The sequence below is a fragment of the Melopsittacus undulatus genome, chromosome 5 (genome assembly GCF_012275295.1).
Source record: "Melopsittacus undulatus isolate bMelUnd1 chromosome 5, bMelUnd1.mat.Z, whole genome shotgun sequence".
NCBI lineage: Eukaryota > Metazoa > Chordata > Aves > Psittaciformes > Psittaculidae > Melopsittacus > Melopsittacus undulatus.
In genome coordinates, this window is record NC_047531.1 from 7,320,791 (window position 1) to 7,348,554 (window position 27,764).

Here is a 27,764-nt window from a genome sequence, read left to right on the forward strand (position 1 = left end):
TACTTTTAAAGAAATCATTTATTAAACCAATCTGTTTTATAGGAGGTATATATATATTTTATCATTAAGACAGCTTCAATGAAATTACTATCTACAAGAATGACTTTGATTGTTTTATTTTCATGTCACCATACATGAACAAATGAATTTTATGTCTTATGAAAACATTTTACTCTGTATCAAAAATGTACACATTTTAATAACCATTCCTATAGTCCAAAGGGGTTTTTTTACATTTAATTTCAAAAATAAGTGTCATTTCAGTGCTGTGTGTGTTACAGCATAAGCTTAATTCATCCTATACATAGTAAGTTTGTGTAGGTATACAGATACTTTTCCATGTTGTCACATACCTTCATGTTTGAGACGCAGGTGGGGGATTTGCATTTCTGTTTTTTTGCGAAAGGCTGAAGTATGTACTGATGTGAGCACAAAGCAACTTTTCTTAAACCAAAACCTGTCTGAATGGCACGAGAGTTAGTGTTTTTATAAATTAACAACCAGAATGCTGGGTTATGGAAACAGGTGTGTGAGATTCCAGTACTTTCCTTATGGCTTCGCTCTCTGGAAGAATACCTGTTAAAAATGAATTAAAACCCAGCGTTTTAAAGACAAAGGAAATACGACATGGAATGGTTGAGGTGTAAGAGAATTAGTTTAACAGAGCTCATTTTCTTCATTAACATCCTGGTTAACATACTAGGTTCAAGGATGTAACTTGTTCTATTCAATTACACTTACACCCTCAAATGAAGCATTCTGACACATTCTTAACATTATAACAACACTTTTTAATTATTTCAACTATTAAACATAAGCCACAAGAATATCAAGCTATTTAGGAGCTGACAAGGTGCTGAGATGACAATTCTACAGATACAGGTTTGGTGGTGGTGGCGTTTGGCTCCTTCATTCCAGGTTAACTGCTTTTAATACCTGAAGGTTCCCTACAATTAGAGCTATTGAATAAATGCTGTATTTCAATATTTCAGTTTTACTTCAGGTCACTCCCGTGACTAAATTGTATGATGACATTCAAATGGAATTAAAAACTATTTAAAGCAAAAAAAAAACCTTTACCTTTAAGTAATTTTTAAAAACTTTAGCATCAGGCTGCTGAAGTGCTTGACAAAATTCCTGTAACAGAGAATAAATACTAAATAACTGAATGAAGCAACATGACAACCTGAAATATGTTAGGAGCATACAAAATACTTTGTACATAAAGCAGTTGGTATTAGTTAGTATTTTCCCTAATGTGCAACCAAAGCACGTTATGGATAGAAAATTGTAAAAGGCTGTAACAGGCCAAGTGCATTCTGGGGTTAAAAAACTATTTTCAAATACAGGATGTCATATTCGCTTTTAGCTGAGTAGACAGAAACAGGATTACCTACAAGGACTGCAATCAAGGAGATTCTAAACCTTTTAACTTTTCCAGTAACTTTGGGTGGCTTGAAATGAATATTTCAGATGAACATTGAAGCTTAAGTAGTATTATATACATGCTAAGTGACTAGATTACAGCAGGACATCTGTCACTTGGAAAAATTCTAATGTGAAATCAGGAAACTGGGGTGCCAAGAAGAGATGGTACTGGATCCTTACATATATTTAATGCCACTTAAAAGTTCTATCGTTTAAGTCTAGAAATGAGTATAATTGTCCCTTGATGCAGCAAACCCAATTACCACAGTATCCAAACTAGCTGCAATGAAGATTGTCAGTGTTCATCTAACAGTTCCTTCATGGCAATGCTTACCATATGGCTAGCAATGCTTCAGGTGAAAGAGTGGTCGGGTATAAAGTTTCACTTTTGAGAACCCTCTTACACTACTCCAAAACAAGCACACAAACCTCATACACTTGACTTTGTACATCATTTTTGACAGTAGAACCAGTGCTGTGGCTTAAATTTTTGTAGTGTTGAATACACCCTTTATCACCACACTGTCTATACATTCAGTGTTCTTCACTTTACTTTTGAGCTATTACTCAAGTATTCCAATACTTTTTCCTCAAGTTAAAATATTGAATTAAAGCAGGAAGATGGCTTAGAATGTCACATGCACTGGACTATTTCCCCCTTCCCTCCTCCCCCAATGTACTCTTATAGTTAACTTTACTCTTTATGCTAAATTAATCCTATTCTGATACGCAATATCAGAGTAAGTTTTACTGCAGGATGATAGCTGGTTAACTTTCGCAGCATTCATTTTGCTCCCATTTAACATTTATGATTGTTAAAAGAGTTTTCCAAATGTTACTTTAGGAAGTCCTACCTGAATTATCTCAGGAGCTACTTGCAAAGAAGGCAAATACTCTTGCTGAAGATACTGAATGCACTCAGGGCCCTAAAGAAAAGCAGTACATAATTTTCTCAGGTATATTTTTGTACAAAAGTGGAAAATCATAGCCCTGTACTGTATGGTACAAAGAACAGTTTCCAAACAGGCTGTCTAAATGACAGTTTTACAGAGAAGCTTTGCGTATCACATACCAAATGCTCATGTTATTCTCAGCTGTTGGCAAAGGAAAGGAAAAAAAACCAAACCAAAAAACCCCACTTTTCTCAATCGTGACATTAAAGATTCTACTGCAATTTGCTATTTTTTGTTACATAGCAGAAAACATACTGAAAATTGCACTGAAATAAGAACTACAATAATACAGCCAGTGCGTTTGTGACATGTCAACTGTAAAAGTCAGTTATCTAAGAAGGCAGCCCTAATTTCACTGACACAGGAAAGGAAAAATAATTGGCAATTAGTATCTGCCAACTGCATTACCATACTACTACCACTGCAAAATTTAGTAGCCAAATACCACAAACACCATGTTTCTTTTTTTTGTAACAACTCTGTAATCTACAGTGGACTAAACAGCAATAAAATGGAACTTCCAAATGTTTAAGAGAAGCAGACAGGTCTGTTCTGGTCAGCACATCACTTTTTGTTTTCTTTACCTGTATTCACCAGATACCTCTCATCACAAGAGGAATTAGGGTACACTAGTAGTATGCTAACATGACTCAGTACATACCCCAATACCAGGGGAAAGTGAATCAACTTTTTTAATTCACACAAGTTACATCAGAACTAGAACATGGTATACAGTTCACATGAGAAAAGATAATTCTCCTATATTTGTATCTGCACTGCCAAAAGAAGCAGTAACTGTAATAGGAAGTTATTTTGAGATATATAGATATATATATATATCAAAAGCTTGATTTCCTACAGATTTAACTCTTCATTGCTTTCAGGGAAAAAGGAACAAACTCAGAAGCTCTCCTTAATTCAAACGCAATCTCTTCTCTGCCAGTTTATAACTTCTTACATTTGTTGTGTAGTTGTGGCTTTTATTTCCATTTGACAGAAAAGTTATCAGCAACTTAAAGGTGTAGCAGGAAACAGTAATACAAATGTAGAAACTTTAATTTCCCATTAAACATAGAAATATACTATAAAGTTCTAGTCCTTAGACAAGGCAACAATCCATGTTTTTCCATGTTTCTCAATCTAGTCTTCTACACATCAAAAGATACCTTTAGTTTTCACAGAAGTACACTATAGTACATCTCTAATTGTTCTTTCATGTCAAAGACCTACACTGAAAAGTGAAAGATGCCACTTGATCAATTAAACACAGTAACAAGCAAGTGAGCAGATTCTTCTCCTTAATGAAGTGCCAATATTAATTCAGCAAGAGGTAGAACTACCATATCCCTACACAGGATGGTAGTGGTCATTCTATTAATCTATGTAAGAGTAGAATAGTAATTCACCCTAGTAGATATCTTAGCTTCAGAAATAGATAAAAGCACTAGAAAAAAAACTGCAAGAGTTAATTCCTGCGAAGTATTATGAAGCTTACCCTTTTGAGATGAATTGTTTTTAACGTCACTGCACATTCTGATAAAGCCTGCAATGTAATACATAACATTAGACTGTCTATTGATAAAGTATTTAAAGCCAAAGAAGCTAATGAGGCGCAACACAAGGTCTAGTTTATGCCATTATTCCCTCACTGTCTGCTCACAAAATGCTAGCTTAACCTTCCAATTTTTGTTCCACTCTAACCAGAAAGATTTCTCACAGCTGAACCCAAAATGAGCTGAAGAACAGCCACCTGTGTGACCTGTGCATTCATTTTCACTGAGTGTTAGTAAGTAATACAGGTCAATGTTAAATACTCAGATGTACGATTCTCTACCTTGATTTTGAGCATAGATGAACTATTTAATGAAGTACCACAATACTCAATAATTAATCATCCAGGTACCTCAATAAAAAACATGAGGGACTTAATTTGTGAGACAATGATCTTCAGTACTGCATGGCCATCATAGGTTTCTTTGCTTGAATCTGCCCCACAAGAATGAAAGTAAAAAAACCTCCATAATACACACCAATACTGTCTGGGCATCTGCCAAGTCAAACGTTTGCTTCAAAGGTGCTAAGAAACATGCAGGAACAATATGCTTGTAGACAAAGTCTGCAAAACCTACTGGTCCATCTTTACCTCCTGAAAAGAAAAATAACATTCCCTGTTCTATTACTGCTTCGTGGTTAGCAGCAGCTGCAAAGGTGTTATGGAAAGACAGTCTTACCCCAAAGCTCCACCAACTTGGAAAGAATAATAAAACAAGTCTTCTGTGCAATAGGATCTGGGTAATCCACTGCTCCTTGAATCACAGTAAACAACACACGCTCCACATTCTCTGCACCTTAAACACATTAAAACAGGCTCATCATTTCAACTTGCAGCCTAAAAAGTTTCTGTACTCTTACACTATTTTGTATAAATACTGACCTGGAAGACATCCTTCAACTTCAAAATACTCTTTTTTGCACATATCCCTAATATTTTTGGAAAGTTTCCCCTACGATGCAAGAAAACTCTTATTTAGGTTATACTTCTGTTTATTTGTTCCTTTTTATGTTTGCAGATTCCATTGCTCTTCTGGCCTTTAATACATGCAAAGTTGAGGGGGGTAGTTTGACCTGGTTACAACTGCAAATTCTTTCCTCTCTACCCAAACCTGGTGGTGTTAATTAAAACTCAGCAGCACTGAAATAGTTTGCTATCATTCCATATATTGGAAAATAATTTTATCATTTATAATTACTGTGCTGCATCTATGCTTATTTCTGTTTGAGTCCGTTAAAAATTGCCCATCACAACTACCTAGAACGTCTTTCAAGAAAGCTCTCACAATTTCTTAATGCCACCTTCTCCTTTCCCTCAGGTATTACCATTAGTTTAGTATGAGGGAAGGAATTCTGAGCTCCACCTATCATACAAGTCACTCTAAAGCTTTTTAAGTCCCTAGCCCTTTTGATGGAATACAAACAGAACTATTTAAAGAATCAAGAAACTGGACATTCAAGTTCCTGCTATTAAAAGTACTAATTTGCACCTGGCCACAAAGGGCAAGGAAAGTCTGGTTAACTACATATGTAAGAAGTCACACGATGCCATCTACCACAGATAACAAGATGAGTACTAGAAAAATTGTTGACAAAAGTTACAGAAGTTACTGACTGTCCTTCAAAAAATGAACACAATGAATAATGGCAGCTGTGAGTGGCCTTCCCCAAAAATCTGAACACTGCTATACACTTATGTATTGCATGATCTCTGGTCCACCAAATACAATGATGCATGAGGATGAATACACTGTTCCAGTCCTTATTGATACAGTGATCATATATAAGCTGAGAAAAAAATCTCAGAGGAATATGCCTACTATAGCTGGATTTCACAAACCCAGATTCTTGCACAACTGTTAAGCAACACGTGAGTCAAATACTGTATTTACATTAGTCCATTCTACGTTGACACAGTTAACAGTACTTGACAGGAACTAGGCTAATGATTTTAACAGACAAAATTTAGGCAAGAATAACCATCTAATGCTTACCCTATCTGTTCTACACTTCAAGAAACTGAACTGCTTACCTTGATTAGCTATGACTTCACTCATGCCACTGCCAGTTACTGTCTGCAGAAAAGCAAAGTAACTCCTTCGTAACATTTGTTTTTCTAAAGTTGCAGACTGATCATTTTCTTCTGCTGGAAGGAGCAACACCTCAAAAATAGCATGAAGCAATGGCATAAACATCTGTTGCAGAAAAGGTGAAACCTGTGTCTGTGGAGATAAGAAGAGAGTATAAACTCCAACAGTTACAGAAATCAAGCATTTCAAAATTAAATATTAAGGGCTTGTTCTCAGCTTTGATTCACCTTTCAAGTTAGTTCACACCTTCATATACCAACTACTCATAACCAGCTGAGTCACATCAGGTCACCATGAACATTACTGCATCTTGACTTACACACCACTTATTTAAAAGTCTTTTGCACAAAAATATCTAGTCTCATTCTGAATTGGAACAGCAGCTTTTTCTGCATCTCTCTCGTCCTTCTGTTCAGGCAGACACTCAATTCAAATTCCCTGAAATCTCAAGGGAGACTATTGTAAAGTCACTGTAGTTACAGAAAACGCATCTCCAAGATGTTACAACTGGCAGCAGGCCACAATTTGTAGCACTTGTCTATAAAGACTGCTTTCAGGAAAAAAAAATCCTGAGCTGAAGTATTACTGGCATTACAGAATAAACTTGTCACTTATGTTCTACTTGCAGTGACAAATATATGCAAAAGCACTAAATTAGTTGAACATCTATGAAATGAAAAACTGAGGGTGTTATTCAACCACAGCCAAGTCGAGAAAGAGGCATCTCATGTCATTTCTTAATGCTTAAGCAAGGTTTTATCCTTAATCTTCAACTTTGTTGTACCCTGAAAGTATTAACCAAGGTGAGACTACTGAAGCTAGGATCTTTACATTAACATGTTGTAATAAGAATGGTACAGTACCAAAGTTAAACATTACATCTAAACATGGAATTTGTCCAGTCTTACTCTTTCTTTTTAAAAGAAAAAACCCGAAACAACTTCCTCACCTTACACAGACAATTCTTAAAATATCTACTTTGTTATCTGCAGCCTTAGAAATAACTTATTAATCTGTGAGGTAAGTTTCTAACACATAGTTGGTTTTACTGGAACCAGAAAAAAGAGATAAGCAGCACTTTGACCCTGAAAAACTTAATGCAGTATCATACCTTAAACTTAGCTGTTATTTGGTTTATAAGAGGAATGAATTCTTGAAGATCTTTTGCTTCACAATCTTTAAGCATGTGTTCAGAGGCAGAAGGAATGAATGGAAGAACTTCTTCCTCTAAGCAAATAATCATGCGGTGAAGGAAAGTGCGGACACCACTTCTCAGAACTTCCTTTTGTAATGGACAACTGAGAGCTGGCAAAAACGTTTGTAAGCAGTCCAGGTAAACCTCTGAGCAGCCACATTGTTTTACAGTTTGCTTATTGCTAAAAGCCTTGCTGGTTCGGCTGAAAAAGCAATACACCAAGTTTTAGATAAGCACATGTTCCAATACAATGAAAAAGCACTAACACAGAAAACAACATATGCTTTAAAACACATGCCCTAAATTAGAATATTGCAGTTAATGAAATAGGAGTTAAAAAAAAATGGTAGTAATAAACACAAGTTATTTGATATGAAGTCACCACATTTGTGGCAGATTTTTGAGAATTAAGTACTAACAATTTACAAACAACATATGATTAGAATAGCTCCATACAATTCACTGAGGAAGGGAAGAGATGCTGGTTCATTATGAATCTGCTCAATGTTCTCTGTATTTGCATGCATAGCAGCCTTTTTTAAGGGGACTTAACTCATTTTCTGGTCTACCATAACAAATTCTAAAACCACTGATGGCTGTCTGGGTCAAGAAATCCCAGGTAGAAACTCAGCCCATCCTATCAATAAATCCTTCATATTTTCTTTTTACTCAAACCAGAAACACACACACACACACACACACAGAGTCACTCTGTGCTGCACCTACCTAGCAAACCCAACAGCATGATTGAGGCAGTCAGCCAGTGCCATCTGTCTATCCTCATCTTGTGCCATCATCAGTTTTTCTAACAATACTTTGAACTTTTCCATCAGTGGAGTCAACAAATTCCTCATTAGAGCCTGTTTTCTTTCTGCAGAGTATTCGCTGTTAACTATTAATACTCCAGCTGTTTCATAAATGAAAAGTTGATCATCGCTGCTTAACAGAGCCTGGTAACCATTTTCCTAAAATGGAAGAGAACAGGCATAATTCACTAAATGAACTTTATCAAAGCTTCTCAAAGTTTAAAGATAATACTTCTTTCATCATGCCTAAGTAACCTCTATAGTACATTTGCAATAGCTTTATTCTTTTTCTACTTGAGTAGAAGTATCAAGCACAAGTAAAAACATAGTTGAAGGAACAACTATTTCTATACAGTTCAGACAGACTTCTATATATACCCATCTCTAGCCCATGCTCCCAGAAACCCACGTAAGATTATTAAAATTAGGTACAAATGTAGGCACACAGTGATCTCACACCAGAAAAGCAGGACAGTTATTTGTGCTTAAATGTTTGTATGCTAAGCTTACAATTCAGTAAGTATTCAGGCACAGCAATGAGTAAGTGCAAGCCTTATTTATTACAATAACCTGCTCTAAATACTCACAGGAGGAGAAAGTTCCAGCAGGTCTTGTATTCTATTCAGAACGTCTTCAATGAAGGGATTCATTTGCTTACTGAAGTAAAACACAAGTACGTAACGCTATTCAGAAGCATGTGCATTTTTACAGGTTTCCTGGTATTTTATTTAAGTGTAAAGCTAGAGACTAAACTACCTTCTCAGTACAGAGCTCCCCTTTAAATATCAACAAACACTGTTGCAGAAAAATCTGGCTGATGGATGTGCTGCTCATGGTAGGCCAGGTAGAGCCATGGCAATAGTGGGGAAATGAACGTTTCTTCCTTTCTTTCCCCCATTTTTTTAATATGCACAAATAACTTGGCTCATCTGAGTAAAATATTTTCATTAGAAGTTGAAAAATAGGGATCCTCCTGAAATCTGAACCATCCTGGAGCTCCTCCTGCCTCAACGTTAAATGAAGATTATTTCACAGCCATGTGAAACAACACCAACAGGACAGGGCTGTTTGAAGGGCTCTAAGACACTGAGTAAATTTCACCAGTAGAAATTCTTTAAATATTCAGAAATTGTCAGGGAAAGGTTACTCTTGGGAGTCTCCAGATCCACTCACTCTCAGCTCTGCTCGCTGAGGAAAAGCGGGACAGACATTTTCATTGTTGATCAGTTTTAACATCTAATCAAAATAAGCTAAGCATGTGTATTCTAGTTCTTTGTTGTTCTGTGGCAGATTTTTCCACTGCTACACAACAGGACAACCTTGCTAAAGCACTGTTTTGATACATTACTTCACTGCAGTCCATGTGAAGCCCAACCTGTTTCAGTGATGACTATGATGTACAGAAAGGCTATGTATGGTAAATTCGATGCCACTTGGACACATTTGTAACAGCTTTACTTACTTCAGAGACTTCACAAATCTGGAAAAGAGGTAAGCTGTTCGACTTCGTACTTTGGGACTGGTATGACGAAGACCACGGTGATCTAAAAATGCCATCTGCAAACAAAGAAGTGTCTCAAGTCTTAGAATCACTAAATGAGGGACAGAAAAGCTGATAATCCAACAATTTAAGGAACTTGGCCTCCTTAGTGAAAAAGTTACTCAGAAAATAAGATTTTTTTTTTAAGTCTAAAGAATTTATCTATTCTTACCTAGTTGAAAATGTACATTAGATGAAACTTACTAGAACAGTTGGAATGTGTTGAGGTTCAACAGCAAAGAATTTTTCATATCTAACCACCGTTTCAAAGAATTCCAGGGTCACTGATGTATGCTGATAGGCACTAACACCAGAAGTCACCAGCTACAAGTAAGAGCATCAGCAAGTTAGTACTTTAGCCATTTGTAATGCCAAACTACAGTGTAAGCAATGTGCTGCTAATTAAGATGAGCCATATGAACTGGAATATTCCAGTCTTTATTAGCACGCACATGCTTACCGTTCTCATCATGTCTTGTAAAGCCGTAGCTTTTGTAACATCACCAGAGAAGTGAGCACCATGAGATACAGGAAGAGCCTCAGCCAACATATACAGCAGCCTTATTGCTACTTCTACTTCCATAAATCGTGTAGTCTGCCAATTCCTAGAGTAAGAATATGAAGATAGTATTAGTTTGTAGTAGCTTGGTTTTCTGATACTAGTAATACGTAAAATTATTTGCCACATCTCATAGGCATTTCCTTGAGGTGTAAAGTGAACACTTGTGCAAATAGCTGTTGCTATGTAGGTAAGCAACAAAGATCAAGAAAGATCTCTAGGAAAAAAAAAAGCTGCTATTTATGGTTACAAAAAGAAAGCTTTTTCTAAGCAGCTGAGTAAAAGATTATACAAAGTTATATTTATCATGAAGTTGTAACAAGCTCCATACATCAATTAGCTTCACTTTACCACATCATGCCTACATTCATTACAAACTCTGACAGTTACAAAGGCAAAAAAGCTGAGGGCATTTTGTAAACAAGTTAAAAACACCAACTTACTGAAGCGTAGCATTAAAAACTCTGCGGACAGATGCCAGCAGTAATTCTGGTGAGACCTGAGCAAGTCTGTCCAGCAACAATTTCAGCTGTTTTCTGTATTCCACAAACATCGCTTCATCTTCACCCTACAAAACATTCACATCAGCAGAGTCCACATTTTGTGTTTAAATTAATCCACAACCGTTTTAGACAAGTTCACATAAACCAAGAACGTGTACATACAAGAACAGTATACCATGCTCAGAAAATTCAATATTGCTCCCTGTGCTCTTGCAACATAACAGCAGGCTCCCTTTTTGGCTGATTGTAATATGTTAAGATTCACTGTGTGCAGTCCAGAAACATATTAAAAAGGCTTTCCAAGCTGATGACGAGCCAAAATTAAAAGAAAGAAAATGCTCTTGGGAAAGCCTTATTGACCCACTTCTTGAAAACTGACTCACTCCTCAAATATATTCTTTCTCAGCACCTAGGTTAGTTTTAAAACTGACAGACATTTATGATGGCTTGCATAAAGTTCAAGTTAACTTTCTTAAGTCCATAGCTCTCCAAACAGCCTGCAGCAAATGTAAATCTAACATAATCAATACTGTCGGCTGACAGGTATAAAAGCATGGGAGGAAGGTGAAGTCAAAGACCTTACACCTCCTTTAGCTTACTTTTGCAGAGGTATGACCACCTTAAGTAGGTCAAGCAGCACCTCCTTACCAAGTTTCATTACATAATGATTCTCAAATCTTTCTGCAAGACAGAAGTGATGTGCAGAAGAAACTCATAAACCCACACTGAACAAGTCAGCTCAACAGCTATGTTTAGTTAACAGCACAGCCATATTTGCCTAGGAATAGTTATGCACAAATGCAACCAGAAATATTCTGTTAACTGAATTGGCCTGGATATCCCTTTACTATGTTGTTTTGTCCTATGCAGGAATGACCAGAGATCAAAAGAAAGCTTTCCCCATCAGAAAAAGATTCAGCCTACAGACCTTTGCTTTCTACCTTCAAATCCTTAGTCTATGAAAAATATGGACTTTAAAAGCATGAGCAAGTTTTACTACATCTAAATTCAGTTGCAATTGTCTGTTTATTCATAGAACATAATACCTCATTTTCAAAGTTATACTCTTCATCATATGTCAGCTTCTTCATAACAGCCAACATGATTGCCTAAGATAAAAACAGAACTGTAAGCATGGAACAGACAAGTGATAAGAAGCAACAGTTAAAATATTACAGTAAAGGAAACCTTAAAGCAAGTGTTAAATGTTTACAAATATTTTAAATCCCATTTGAATTATTTTCTTCAGAGATGTAGCAGAATTAACAGTCCAAATTAAAACTGATGGATCACATCCAAACACCACAAAGATGCCATTCCAGATACCCAGCATGGATGATTTGGAGCTCTCAGTCTGGAACTATTACCCAGCTTTGTTTCCTGCTTGTACTCTATGCATTTGGTTCACATTGGGAACAGTAATTAAGATCACTGAACTAGGCAGAGAAACCTAAACATGTTGTCCAAGCTCCTATTTTAAAGGGGTAGGAGGGCTTAGCTGTAACATTAGACCTCTCTAACAGCTCAACATCCTTGAAAGTCTTTTCTCTGGCGACAGGTTAACAAGCTGAATCGGTTCAGCAAAGAATCCCAGAGTTAAGAGCCAGGGTAAGAGGTAAGAGCCAGCGAACAAGAGTAATAAAACCAAAACTTTCCCTTTGCAGCAGTAGCATGTTGTTGGATTAGTTAAAAGTACTGATTTCACCTAAGTAGGGACTGTTGGTAGCTCCTGAAACAGAAGTAGACTTGATCTTACCTCTACTGAAGTCTCAAACTCTGAATATACCATTTGATCTTACCAAGCATTTACTAGTTCAGTCTTTTATAGCACTGACTTAATGTTTGAAACACCTGTAGTACTCAATTCCATTCATGTTTTCTGGAATTGATAGAAATTGGACTGAAGCACAGAGCTAAAACAAGCATTTAAAAAGAAGTTATATTTTCATTTTCACTTTTGTTTAAGTTTGTTCTGGGGAACTTAATTTAAAATATTCCAAACAGACAAAAAGCTATTCTGAGTAACTAGAACTGAAGCAGAGGCAGCCCATTTTTATATCTATGACAACAATAAAGTGTCAGAAGTCCAAAAGAGTATTAAGTAGCAACAAGAAATGGGGCAGGACATAGCCATATACCTATTACAAGGAAGAGGTTCACTGAATATCGAGAAGATTCAGCAGAATTGTAACAGGCGTTTGATGAGTATCGCAGAGCACCTCATCCCTCTCTCTATTACCAGGTGAAAAAACCAAACTTGTGGGGTTTTAGTTTTGGGTTTGTTTTTATTTTTTAAATGTTGGCTGAATTTTGTAGCCAACAGCTTTTATTATAACTACAGCAAATGAAAATACTGATTGTATCAGCAAGAATTTGACTAACATTTTGTTCTTCTCCTCCAGTACTGGAGGTTTTGAATGCAGAGCACCATAAATTTCAGACCAATAGTAAGAAAAGGGAAATTAAAAACACCTTCCCCCCCAAAATAAAAACAAAACCCAACCAATCAAAAAATAACACCAAGACTTCAGACTAAGAAGTCATGATTACAAATTTTTAATTTTAAATGCAAGACCTAAAGTTCTTTAACACCAAAATTGGACCAATGAATTCAACTTATGTTACTAAGGTGAAAATCTTGGTAATCTCGCAAAAATAGATACTTGTGATACTTCTAGGATGAACATAGTGAAATAGCAAGGATTTGATCAGTCTTTCTATTGACACAACGTGTCAGCATCATCTGTGAGAAGTCTCGGTAAGTCATAGTAAAGAATTAATATAACTACAAAATATTAATGTGATATGCTTGTAGCCAGAAGCACTTAAACACCTGTCACTAAGAATTAAAATGTGATCTTGCTGACAAGAAAAAGCTTTGGGACCTTAAATGCACAATAAACAGGATCTCCTTTTTTCCTGCTCCAATAATGAATAGTTGCAAGTGAGAACTTCTTGGGTGCAAAACTGTAAAGGCACACAATTTAAAGCTTGAGACAATAGGAGTTAGACTATTTCCAAACACTTTTTTATTATGAGTTGGATAAAAGAAGAAAGATGAGTATGATTGCTCTCAGCTTAAAACAAAACCTCAAGAAGTGCTCAGTAAAATTAAGAAATAATTACAGATCAAATTTTTTCAGTATGAAAGCAAGTTTAACAAAACAACAGATTTCTGGGCAGTAACATATGCAAATTTTAAGTGCCTTAAGTGCACTGCAGTAGGAATTGGGTTTGATCCAGCTACAAGAATAAGAAAGAGTTGGTAATAAAAGTAAAAAGATTTAGTGAGGTCATAAAACCTCTCTTATTGTGTTACCTAATTTAAACAGACATACAGACAAAACCAAATGAAAATAACCTATACCAGTTATCCAAATTCAACTGTTCATGTTATAACAGGCATAGAATTCAGTTTTCTTTCTATGGAAAAGGAATCACAGCTGTCAGCTGTATGAAGTTACAAAATACCTGCACAAATCTAACCAGTTCAACATCTAAATTAGTACATCCACATCAGTGCAGAAGGCTCACAGAGATCAAAGAAAGACTGTGCCAAAAAATACCCAAGTTTACTGAAAGTGGACATAAAACTTATATATTAATCTTAATGCTTTATATATTAAGCTTATGTATAAACTCAAGCATATAAACTTAAGCTTAATGTATAATTTAATGTAATGATTAACATATAACTGCTCATAGTAAGTACAACTGTTATTAGCTTCCTTAGGAAGCTTAACTTATACTATCAAAGGTTGAATGTTACAACAACCCTTCCCATACTACTCCTAATCCTTTTGATCTAGGGCAGGTTTTAATAAAAATACAAAGCTTTAGGGAGAGATAGGAAAAAAACCCCACTAAAAAACCCCAAACCCTAACAAAAAAACAACATCCACAAAACAAACAAAAAAAGCAAACAAAAAAACCCAAAAATCCCACAAAATCCCCCACCCCAAAACACAAACCTCTCTCCCATCTCAGTTTAAGAACATTCTAAAGAACATTCTGTCAACAGTACAGACTGTACAGGAGCTTACCAACATATGCTTAAGGGTTGCTTGAAAAGACCAGCTCTAAAATAGCTTTCATCTTCATACACAATTCAATATAGGTTTACTATTTAAGGAAACAGCTGTAGTTAGGAAAAGATGGAACATACTGTCCTTACTTTTAAGTCTTCCCTTTTAATTACTGTCACTCGCACATTTTAAGGATTATAAAGAAGACATGATTTGTTTCAGCAAAACTAAAGATTCTGACCCAATGTATTCCTGAAAAGAATAATTTCTAGTAAAAAGAAAATACTTACTTCTACATTAGCTTTTTGTTGGTCTGAAAGTGCAGAAAGCTGTAAAATAAATTTCAAGTGTTATTTTTTCCTTCATTACTGTCTAACAGGAAAAGACAGTTTGATGCTAATAGCCTTCTTTCTTAGCCACTTTTAAAGCCACTTAACACAAGATTTGATCTTCAAGCTTCTAAACACTACAGAAACAGTATGATCACAGCCATTAAAAATACTTATTTACTAATCAGTAACTCCCCCCATTTTGCAAATCAGCTAGCACACTATATGAGATTCATTTATTCCCACAAAATTAAAACTAAATCATATGTCAAAAGATATGTTAAATTGAAACAAGGCTTATTTACTTGTTTCAAGATGTGAAGGTAGTCATAACAAAAGCCAATGATATTTGACGAGATGTCATCATCTTCATGAATTAGCAGTTGCAACATTAGGGCCACTTTCGCTTCAATAGCTTGTAGAGTGTCTTGAGCACTTTTCATATCACCATTTTTTATCAGTTTAGTCCAACTAGCTATTAAAGCTTGCCCCATTCCATTGACCAGCTTTGAAAATCTGGCCAGAAAATCCACATCATCTTCCTGCAAAGAAGAGACATCCAATTAAAATACTAGCAGAGCTCATGTTTAAATGGCATGAGCTTACGAACTGTATTACCCATGTAATATGTGGAAGTTAAACCAACATTTGTCTCCTAGATGGAAAGTTCAATTGCCTGGTTCATTTTCCCAGGTAATAGAGGAAAAAATAAAGGAATGCCAGGTTTGGCTGTTCTCCCTTATATAATAGTAGCTGGCTTCATCTCTTCAGATTACTTTGTTTCTCTTTGTACCCTACAGCAAGAAGTAGGTTCAAAATAAAAGCAGCACACACACCTGCCATACATTTTAGGCTGTATAAGAAAACTTTTTATGAGAAAGCTTCAAAGAATTAACAGCTGTAGCTCACTTTAGAAATACTGATAACAAGTATCTCTCAGTACTGCCTAAAAGTGTGGGTTAATATTAAACATTTATGGCTTGCTTTTGCAGAAATACATGGATCAGAATTGAGAACTACCCCTAAACCACTCATCCCAAACAGATGCTTTGCTTCAAAATGAAGAGATAATTGTATTGCAGTCTAAAAGACTGACTCCTCTTTCTCCATGGCAGGTAGCAAAGAGCTGTTCCTTAAACACTGCAACTGCCTGCAAATGTGTGTTTGGCTAGTTAGGTGTATTTTTCCAGCTCACAGATAAGAATTTCAACCCTCATGTCCAATGGTGCAAACATGCAGAACAGCATACATGCCCTTAAGAAATATCTTTCCCTTACCTAATTATGCACAGCTGATTTAACACCTTACCCTAAAAAGCAAAACCAAACAACTTTACTTTGGCTACAGTACCTACTACAGAATAATTGAGAAGATTCAAGGTAATGAAACACTGAAGCAGTATTCACAGTAAGCACAACATGCTTTGGAAGAGGAAGAGAGGCGTTACATAATACCTTGCTTCTAAAACAAAACACTCATGCCGAAGACAAAAGAAATGCAGTGTGTTTTAAATGAATAATGAATATTAAGGACAAGCTGTTGAGAAAACGCTAAGGAGTGTTTAGCTTTGATGCAGAAGCACAACTAATTCTCCCTAATCTGCAGACTTAGTTTTCTGTTCATTTGCTTATTTAAGAACCATTGGAAACCTATGACTTGGTTCTAGTGTAAAAATCAATATACAAACCTGATCAATACTGAAGAGGCCAGCAGACTGCAATACCTGACATAAAGATTCAACCAGTTTTGTTTTATCAATTGGGTCCATTCCTTTATTCACAATTTCAAACAAACAATCACAAGCTTCTTCCCGGAGAACTTCCACAGACATGTGACCTAGCAGCATATTTATGAACCTTCAGAGGAGAAACAAAAGTTCATTTTTATATGTACACAGTAGCATTGTACAGAAACTTTGTATTATTATCTGTGTGTCTACTACAATAGTTTCTTGTCATAAGACAGTTTTAAAACCTATTGCACTGACTAACCTCAGCATTTCACACATGTTAAGAAGCAAACTACCTAGTGCCCGTTTTGGCCATTGTATCAGTTTGGCTTGCAAAGTAAATCATTCCACTAAAACCCCCAAAACTCCAAAGACTTATACATAATTGAAGTCCTTTTTCAAAGATGAGTTTCAATTCTGTGTCAGAAATACAGCCAGCACACTATCGAGGTTATTTTTGCAAACACATTCTATCAAAACCCCCTTACCTTTCATTGGCTATCAGGCTCAAATCTATCCAGGATACATAGGCTCCAACTACTTCAAGGCACTGGCATGTCAACTCTGAGTTATTATATTGATAGTTTTGTAAGATTTGGTACCATGATTCCACCAAACTTGGAATGCACTGTTCCCTCATAGTATCTTTTAATAAAGTGTTCCTACGAGCCTCCTATCAATACAGAAAAAGGATTAATCAGTCTTGTCACAGATCAATCTTGACTAATCTTGTCAAATTAATAGCAATTTGTACCCACTGCCAGACACTACAAGATAAATAATTCAAATCAGAAGCCCAAAGAGAGTACTTTATTTTCCCAGCAAGAAATAAAATCAAAATACCCTCGTTTTCACTCTTTTTTTCTACCACAATGCCCAAATAATGAAAAGGCAGACAAAAGGGAAAAGTTCTCTCAAACATTAAATGGATTTTTGATATTAGGACTCCTTAAAACAGGCACTAGAAGGAATTGACATTTAAAAATGAGAAAGCCCAATACTAAATTGGCTAACCCAGTCCATGAGGTAGTCTGCTAGCTTTCTAAGCAAAAAATGCATTAACCGAAGAGTATGAAACAATAAAAAGCATTAAACAACATCCGGCTTTTGGATCTATTATTTCTAAGGCAGGGCTGCCATAGGAAAAGAATAATAACTCTGCAAACCTTCAGCTCTAATTAAAGTAAGAGCACTTGCTTTTAAAATTTAAAACAAATGTTCATGCAAAACAATGACTTGCCTCTGATGTATGAACAACATCCCGGTCTACCAGCTCAGCATCAACAGCCATTAGGATTCTGAGGTACATGTCCACACCTCGTGGATTAAGGTCAACTACTGACAGAATATCAAAGAAAAACTTGGGCCATTTTGTGAGATATTCGGTAACAAAAAGTAACGCAAAGACTTGGGCTGCTTTGTTGCGAATAAAAGTCTTCTCAGGCTGGGGATTCAGCATCTGGTAGAAACAAGATATTTTATTTGTATATTCTTCCTATATTAGAGAAGAATCATGTACGCTGTTGTCCTCTGTGTATTATCTCTCTTCCTGGTTAATATCAATAAAAAACCTTACCTTTCCAAGGATTTTGAAGAAAAATTAGCTAAACTGAAATGAAACAGGGAAGACATTCTCTCTGGGTGATATATGCCTAAGCCCTTCATTCAGCACTAAGACATTAAGTGTACTATTCAAAGACTAAAAGCTGATTTGAAAGTTTGGTGAAGAAAATAAGCAGGAACTTACAGAAAACAAGGCACAGCCCTCTTGCAGCTAGCCTGTGTCTACGTTAGATGTTAGCTTTATGAATAGTAAAGGAAGTTTCTAATCTAAACTCACTGAGGGGTTGAGACAGGATTGGGAATAATAAAAATGTCGTTAAATCTCCCCCTCTCCTTTCCCTTTTCCTCCTAAATGGAACAAAGGTAAATGAAAAGAAACTTAATCCACTTCACAATGATCTCTTCTTTTTCAAGTTGTATTACATTACATTGTATTATCCTATGGATAAGTTTTCTACAAACAAAGCAACTGTTAATTTCCAGTACAGAGCAATAACTAGATAATGGAAAGTACAAACAAAAGCTTGTATAAACCCACTTGATGGTTCTGCCAATTACAAACTCCTGGGTCCCACCGATATTACATGTTTTGCTACAGTAACTAATTAAACAAAAGTAGCCAATACTCTGCCATAGTATTAACAGAGGACTGATGCTGTTCATTCATAAATATCTGCTAGTATTATAACCACACACAGAAGCTAGGTCAGGAGGGTTTTAAAAACAGAATTACTGCTCCCCCTCCAAACACTTAGGAATATCAGGATTACCTCTCTCTAAAGGGAAACTTCTAATAATCCTTATTTTATGCAACTGATTAAACCACAATCATCTGACGTAAGAGTTTTATATTTAGTAATAAGTTCAAGCACAGACTTCTTTGCAACATCAGACTTAAACAATTTCTAATAAAAATTGGCATGTGAAAAGCTTTTAACAAGGAGATACCATGTATCTGCAGGAAGCCATCTTTAAACTCAAATGACAGATTAAACATCTAGCCCACACTCAATGCTTTATGTTAGCCTACTAATAAGCCTACTATTTAAAACTGCTGCAACGGGCCATACTTACCTGTGCTTGCAGCCATGTTACGAGTGTTTCCCTAATCAGCTGCTGCTGGGCTTCAGTAAGTTCAGAGTATCTGAAACAAAGCATAATGAGATCAAAATACAACTACTTCCTGACAAGCGCAACGTTCAGCAAGGCAAAACCTCTTAATATTGCACAAAATACTGCACATTAATGTAAGTGAAAAGTTCCTATAAAAGGAATTTACACAGCTATTTTTATGTTAAGATTTTGAGTGAAAGATAAAAATAAGGGAAACCCCCGAACATTTTGCCCATATTAATGGATTATATTTTGCGGCTTGAAATTTTGCAGGAAGGCTGTTCTATCAGGGACAGGACTTACGACCCTGATAAAAGTACACTTTTGATAAAAAGCCAGTGGGGAAAGGAAGACATCTGTACAAGCTCAAGCGTGTTTACTACATGTTTAAGACTGTTGATAGCGAGCACAAGGAAGTCCTTCACTGATCTGACCTACAGTACATTTATTATCAGACATATGTCAAAATAAGGAAAGCAAACAAATAATTCTGCTTTAAGTCACACATAAAGCCTTGGCCAAATCTTACATTATACTGAGCCCACCTCAAATACCACCCACAGAACATGTTCCTTCACAGGACTAGGTAAACTGAGAACGCTCTCCTTGCAACAGAGCCAGCTACTGGTTTGCTACAGTTCTTTACAGGAATGATTGCTGCATGCAAATCCCGTGTACCTGTCATAAGTAACTATTCATTAAGAAGAAAAAGCAGCCACACTGAAAATGATGAGCTTCCTGAGCAGCAGGAAAGTAGGAGAAAAACATGCTGTAGGAAGCAGGTGACATGAGTGGAACAAGCATAGGGAGATGGACAATGAGGGAAAATCAGGTGAATCACAAAGTCTTTCATTTTTGCTCTGACACATAATTGTGAGAATCAGTTGCAAAATACATCTTATTCCCATCTAAAGCCTGACCAGATGTTCAGTGTATTGCAACCAGTCATGATGGTATTCCAAGAGGCAGACACCTCTGTCATGATGCTCAAGTCCAAACGAAAGCAGGCCAGAGTATGGAAAAATACAATTTTGTGCAATGAAACTTCTACTATTTAAAGTATTTTTTTCCTAAAATTATGATTCTGTGAAAACACCCCTCAGTGAAAAGACTACTTTCTCAACATCTCTGCCACAGTTTTTGAATGAATGGGGCTTTGTTTGAAGTCCAGGAGTCTCTACTGAGCAAGGCTGCTGCTTGCAGGATGCTTTTCTGCAAAAATCAGTGAGAGTACAGAGTAAGGCTTGAATCTCCAGAAAGTAACAGCTAAGCAAGCTTCAAGCAATCCTTGGTAATTAGGTCTGTGCTGGGGCATACACAGGTGTTAGACTAGAGCATGCTGCTCAAAACTCAACTGCTCTTCTCCCAGGAAAAGCAGTACAAGGAAGTCTTCTGGATGGGATTAAAGCCACCTCATCAACCACACAGAGACAACACACATTATCTTAAGTTTCATTGCAAGCACAATAAAAAGGGGAAAATAAATGAATGGATATGGCTGATGTCAAGAAAGATCACTCACTTGAACTTAATTTGATGTTCCAGAACTTGAAAGCAGAAGAACTTGATGTGATCATCACTAGAAAAGAAAATTCTGTTACTGAGGGCAATACATACACTTCTCTGGGTAGAAAAAAAATTCCTCAAACATTACAACCAGGTCACCCTTTGACAAATGAAGAATTACTGTGCACCAGAGAAAAAAGCTACTGTTAGTACTTCAAAGGGAAAGTGAGAATTTGTCAAGCAGTTTACTTGGTAAAAATGAGCAACTGTTAAACTAATATTTGTTTGATTTTATAATATTTTTTATATAGCTACCAATTTATCATGCTTTGTTTTCAGTAGTGAACACACAAAATGACAATATCTATTGTATCCTGCCTTTATAAAATCTGTCAGGCTTCAGTAATACATTCTGGGTCAATTAGTACATTACACATTAGTACACAAAGTTGTACATTGTGGCTTAAAGAGCAAAGCTAAAGACAAACTGAGGCATAGATTAGGAAGGGACATTCTACATGTTGTATTACCTACGCAAACTTTTTCTCTTACCTAAAATTTGAAGCAATCATAATGTATTTTGATAAAGACTATAAAATGCTGCTTTCAAATCGTGTGTGGCTTTGTTAGAGAATTACTGCATATTCTGTTGGAGTCAGAAGGTTTGATAAATCACTTACAAAAATAAGTATTCACTACAAAACACTGCTGTTATGCAGGGATATACTTCCTTCAGTTACCTTCCAACCTGAATTATTCTGCAATACAGCAACAACCTAACATTTAAGATGTAAATACACAACTCTGTGCAGAAATAGTGGTGACTACATACTCTTTGCATCTTGAAAAATTAGATGGCCTAGAATATAGGCATAGAATAGGGGCAAGGAACTACTGATTTACTGCATACAAAACCTATAGTCTCAGATTGGGAATTTTTCAGTACTCCTTTCCCCTGTATCTTATTTTTTCTCCCTGGCTTTCACAAAGCAACAGTCTTTATACTACTAAATGAATAAAGAGTTTCATTTACACATTGCTCTTTTGTGAAAGGCATTATAGAGAGGCCACAGATCAACCAGGACACTAAAAACAGTATGAAGACTTCCAGTAATTAATTTTCAGCAATGTAGTTTGTCTATTATGCTGTATAGCTAAAACCAGGCCCAAACATATTAGTAATGAAAAAACCCCACTGACTCTTTATCTAAATTACCTGTATATATTCTGAGCCAAAGCTTCCGCACAGACTTGCCAAGCATCCTGAGATACCTTCAGCTGCTCAAAGTAGGCTAGTGCCTGCAAGCATCCAAGTAAGTTTCATTTAAAAAGAGAACAAATCAAACACAGCAAGACATGTCATTCACACCTAGACACATTTAAACAACTTTCCTTCAAAAAAAACCAACATGTGGATACATCCAAGTATTTATATGGCTCACTAATTACCATAACACAAGAGTATAAGAGAGGAAGAGTTATAAGTTCAACTCCAAGCCAAAATTTGTTCCACAAGTTCTACAAGAAAGTGACCTACGTTTTTCACTGAAACAATTCGCTATTTTTGTTGCACCACTTTGGCTGCATTTGATACCTCAAGCAACTTTCAAACAGTGATCACCAGAATAATGTCAGTTTTTTAATCTAATAGAGACTGTAAAAATGTCTGCCAAATTGATATAATCAGGTTGCTTATCAGAACTTTTAAGTAGCTTTTGAAATGGTTCAGTTGATCTAACTGCTTTAAGATTTAGTGTGGCCTGTTGTATAGAACAGTAAAGTAACTTGAAATAGATTAGATTAACAACATTATTTCAATTCTATGAATGCACTGTATTCCAGGTTTATTTTTGGTTGTGAGAGGATTTTGTTTGCTTGTTTTGTTGGGGTTTGCTTGTTTTTCATTTTGCTTAGATTTTTTTTTTGCATTACTTTGTAATTGTTTCTCTTCTCCAAAGTAATTTCCCAAAGTAATTACTCAGTGAGCTGAAGTGAGTTCTTAAAACAAGGATTCACTTCCTGTGGATAGCACTGGTATCTTCCTTATACTGAACAGATTTACTAAAAATCGTTTTGTACTTCCCTTACATGTTACATCTTACAAGATTAGTGAAAAGTAACCTTTTATCAGGAAATATTTCAAAATCAGGCAGACTGCATCATTACATTTGTAAGCTTCAAATTTTACAGTGATATTCTATTAACAGAACAGTAAAGGTTTTAACTATATGCATGCCTTCATAAGGGACAAACATCCAGAACCAACATATTTAACAGGCTACTTAGCAATACTATGCTGCACTAAACGACAGTTTTAGCTTTCTTATATATTCCAGGATTTGTTTTATGACACAAGCCCAAGGTATTAACACCTCCATTTCTGAAAGAATTTACGGGAGGTTATCTTGTGGGCACCTGAATCAACTTGATTATCTATCAGCAAGCAGAAATATTTACTCACTGAATAGTTATATAAGTTGTAATGCCTTTTCATAGTAGCATCTCTTATGAAATAACTGTTACCCACATATCACAATTACTTTCTTATCTACTTTATGCTACTAATTAATACAAGCTTCACTACAATTAAAAACATACATTTCTATGAAAGACACTAAAGATAGGTAATCCATGAAAATAAAAAAAAAAATCTAAGAACTAAGAGGACAATTGCAAGCAACTTTTTTTCGGTGGCTGCTTTTCATTCTGTAGGAATCCGGGTAAGGAGCTGAGCAACAAGTACAAAAAACTGAAAGGACTTCAAAACTCAGAGCCCAGAAAAATAAATTATACACATGTCAAGTGTAATTTTGTAGAATTAGTGACATATGGAACCTTCATCTTACATGCTTGTGACATGAATATTTTTTGTACTTGCCACCATGAATCCTACATGTAGGTTAACAGAAAAAAACAAACCCCAACACAAACTCCCACACACCCTCCCAAAGCTTTTGCACTGAAACAGCACCCCCAGTATTAGAGATAAGAAAGTTAATTACATACTCTTTGTCTGAAGTCCGCATCAGCATTTGGGTTTAGCCCTAAAAGGGCTTGCTCATCCATCTCTATTGCTATACTCTTTGTTTCCTACTCCTAACTGGTCTGCCCACTTCTTCTAGAGGAGGAACTACCATCATCTGCAAACAGAAAGAGAAACTTTATTTGTTCAGCAGAATAACAAAATTTTAAAGCAGGACAGCAACAACCACAGAAGTTTGCCAACAAACCTCAAACACATCCTATGTACTGCACCAAAACATAAATGTGCATACTTCTTATACAGATATCAGAATTCTAAGTCCTGTAATCAACTTTTAATAATACTATATTACTTACTGAATAAGGGAAATTAAAGTGTCCATATATTTCAGTTAGTTTGAAAAGAGACAATATCTTCATTAACAATGAAATGGCATGATGTGTACCATTCAACTGAAAGGCTTGAACTCCAGTCTAGCACACAGAGAAGGTTTCAGCAAGATATGACATAAGCAAAGATTTGCTACTTAAATGACAGATGACTGTACTTTTTTTCCCCCCACCACAAACTTCTCAACCCCAAAACTCTACTCACCTCTAATATAGCTAAGCTACTTCATAAACCCACTATAAAGTATTTCCACTATAAAGTATTTCCCCTAGGGGAGCAAAGCTATTAGGAGGTCTTTCTTCCACAGCAAGTGCACACAAGAGAAGCGCATTAGGAAGTAATCACAAAATACATCACACTGAGTTGTAAACAAAGTTCTCTGTTCCTACTAATGGGCTTACCTAGCAATGATTTCTATTTAGAAAATTCAGTGTAAAGTTAACCAGCAAGCTACACAAATGTTCTATGAGACTCTACAGGCATCACTGTCAAACACTAGGACACTGTTAAATAGCAAGAGGGGACAAAACTTCATCTATTCTTCAAAGCCCTCTTCCCCCCCCATGATAACATAGTAATTAGGCCTGAAATAAGGCCTTGTTACATAAGCATGTAGGAGGCAGGGGAAAGGAAAATAGAGAAGAGGAAGAGATGAAATACAAAGAAGCTGTGGTTTGAAGCTGCCTACATGCCTATAGGTAGAACTCCTGATTTCTTAGTATTGCATGTCTTGTGAACGCTCTTGTTCACCCTCCCCCACTGGAAGAAAGGTGGCACAGCGACAACGGAAAAGGCAGCACAAAATTTAATGTAGTAACACACAGGCATTTCGAGAAATCTCACTACAGAACACACTATAACAAAACACATCATTAAAAGCAATTCAGTGAGGAAAATTGAGTTTGTACCAAGAAAAAATTGCAGGTTGCAGCAATATAGAAACCAGAAAGTCTGGAACAAAGCAATGACTCGTGGCAAAACAAGCTTCACACACTGCCTTACGACACAGAGTAATCCCGCTCAGGGTCAGAACCTTTAGGGATTAAAGCTGCTCTGCTGAATTGTCTCCCTCTTCACCCCCAGCTTGTTTTCCCCATAATCAACATCCAAACCAGACAGACTAAAAGAAAGATAAAATGCTGCAGGGAAAATTAAGGTTTTTTTTTAACAGCATCTTTTGATTACAGTTTGATCCAGAGTTATGCAAATTAAACAAGTACACAGAAACGTATTTCTGGCATATTTCCCTGCTGGTATCACTACATTATCTGCCCAAAAGGTTGCAGTCTTCCACAGGTGGGTGACAAGTTTAGCTATTTAAAAAAAACCTGGCTCAGATATGTATTCTCTTCACTGACTCAGTTAACAGCAATGCCAACCAGTTCTACTATCTTGCATATGCCACATGAGCATATTTAAAACTTCATTTTCTACCACACATCCTTTTCTAAGAGTTTCAGCTTGAGTAGACAACTCTAGAAGACAATTAATGAGATGGACTATTTGAATAAGCCTTTGAAGAAAGCTAATAAAACAGCTTTTCATGCTACATGGTTTTAGTTAAGCAGGTAGAAAATCTATTTCACCAGCCAGTTATGCTTTAAAAGCAAAGCTACACTTCAATTTTAATAGAACAGTTTGAAAAATTTGTTCCAACATACATTCAGTTATAACATCAAGTATGTTAGAGCAAGTTTTATTTATATAAAAAAGTTAATATGCACCTGTGTACAAAGTATTGCCTTATTTAAATAGTGACACTTTTTTTTGTTAACCAGTATACTGTGTTGGGTGACAAACTGATCTGACTATAATTAGGAGGGTGCAGTTCCTTAACAGCAGCCATACAGGCTCTCATCAGAATAGTTTATTCCCTTTCATATATTAAATATTTATAAATGCATTTGATAACAGAGGCTGCTTTCATACAAGAAAGCACAAATAAAATGTAGTCACACTTCAAGTAGGGAAGACTGCCCAGTTTAACAATAGTAACATGGTCAAAGGTGTGTTACTTGGGCCCAGATACCCTCTAATAATGAAAGCATTCAGAACATTTTAACCACAGATGCTAATCAGAGGAACAATTAGTAATTAAAGAATACTTCATTTACTGCACTCATTCTAGGTATTTACAAGACTGTGATGGCACACTGGGAGCCAGCGACATGCTTCATTTTAATTCCCTCAAATTTTCTCTATAATGAAACAAAGACAAGAAAAAATTGTCCTTAATATTCTTTTTCAAACAACTTTGCTTGCTGCAGAGCCTACCTACAGGCTCTTAGGTGGTAGATCCTTTACACTGACCTAACGTGGTCAAAACGAACAGCTGAGCAATTACAGCTCTTTTGAGAACTTTTCAACCGGACTAGGAAGTTTTTCTTTCTGGAAGTGACATACTAGGTCTTCATGTCAGGCACATTCTTACTGTCCGGGAATTCCCTGTGAAGAGTAAGGCCCTGTTGCCCTCCCCCCGGCCAAGGCTTGGTCAAAGAGCGCAGCCTGCTCCCTGCAGAGCCCCCACCGCTGCGTGGCTCAGCCGAGGGTGGCATCCACACCCCACCGCAGCCACACTTGCGGCGAAGACACTGGGGCTGCAACTTATCCCCCTCAGCGTCTTCCCCAGGCCGCTGCGGAGTGACAAAGCACTCCTCCTCCGGCGGGAGACCGGGGACCCCCGTGCCGACGAACACCGAAAGCAGCGGAACATGGAGGGGCCGGGGAGGTTCTCCCCTCACGTTGCTGCAGCCCAAAAGCTTGCGGTTACTTCCTTCCCTCACCCGAGCCATACGAGAGGACGGCCACCGAGGCAGGCCCGGCAGCACACGAACATAACCCAGCTGCAGGGTACAGAGCACATCAGAAAGCCCCACCGACTCCCTCATAGGGGTGAGGCCCGGAGGGGACAGGCCAACTGCGGCACTCACCGCTCCCCAAGCACAGGGGTGAGGGCAGGCGCGGAGGCTTGCAGAGAACCCCCTTCCCCAGAGCTCCACAGCTGCGGAGGCAGCATCGGCCTAACTGGAACCGAGTCACCGGAGGGACCCCGCCACGGCCACCGCCACCTCAGCGGGGACGCCCGCTGGCGCTTACATCGCCCCTTCCCTGCCGCAAAGGCGCCGCGGCCCCGTCAGCGACTGGGGAGGCCCAGTCCCCTCTGGGCTGAGTCCCCACACGCCACATGTCGTGTCCCGTCCCTGTTTCCCCTCCGTTACCTTCCCGGTCACTCCTCCATCGTGGCGGCACTGCCGGCTCCCACAGCGCTGCGGCCGCCACGAGCATACGGAGCGGGCCAGGCCGCGCCGCCTCGGCTGGCGGCGGGAGGAGGAGGAAGAGAACGCCCAGGGGAGGCGCCGCGGCCCTCGCGCGTGCGGAACGGCCTCCGCACCTCTGGGGAAGGAAAGGAAGCGGCCCCCGCCCCTCAGCCCGCCTGCCTGCAGGACTACAGCTCCCAGCGTGCCGCGCTCACCGCCGCTCGCGGCCGGTGCAGGGCACGCC

General features: G+C 37.4%; 1 protein-coding gene across 1 annotated transcript; it reads right to left on the bottom strand.

Annotated features, from left to right (window-relative positions):
• On the bottom strand, window positions 1-27,622 carry XPOT (exportin for tRNA). Its single transcript, XM_005148067.3, has 25 exons — window positions 27,482-27,622; window positions 23,897-24,030; window positions 22,107-22,189; window positions 20,907-20,963; window positions 19,346-19,415; window positions 17,949-18,167; window positions 17,197-17,381; window positions 16,667-16,835; window positions 15,285-15,521; window positions 14,941-14,979; window positions 11,672-11,734; window positions 10,566-10,690; window positions 10,024-10,168; window positions 9,768-9,887; window positions 9,486-9,580; window positions 8,611-8,680; window positions 7,944-8,182; window positions 7,134-7,419; window positions 5,965-6,154; window positions 4,613-4,729; window positions 4,412-4,527; window positions 3,877-3,924; window positions 2,283-2,354; window positions 1,081-1,137; window positions 1-576 (listed from the first exon to the last, which is right to left on the bottom strand). The coding sequence occupies exons 2-25, from the start codon at window positions 23,954-23,956 to the stop codon at window positions 550-552; spliced, it is 2,889 nt and encodes a 962-aa protein (XP_005148124.1). The 5' UTR covers window positions 23,957-24,030; window positions 27,482-27,622; the 3' UTR covers window positions 1-549.
• Window positions 27,623-27,764: the final 142 nt, after the last annotated feature.

Coding starts and splice junctions, on each gene's coding strand:
- XPOT (XM_005148067.3), bottom strand. CDS start 23,956: ATGGATGAGCAAGCCCTTTTAGGGCTAAACCCAAATGCTGATGCGGAC. Junction 4,730..5,964: donor TGAAGTCATAGCTAATCAAG/GTAAGCAGTTCA, acceptor AATGTGTTTAAG/GTGCAGAGAATGTGGAGCGT. Junction 1,138..2,282: donor TAGCTCCTGAGATAATTCAG/GTAGGACTTCCT, acceptor TCTCTGTTACAG/GAATTTTGTCAAGCACTTCA.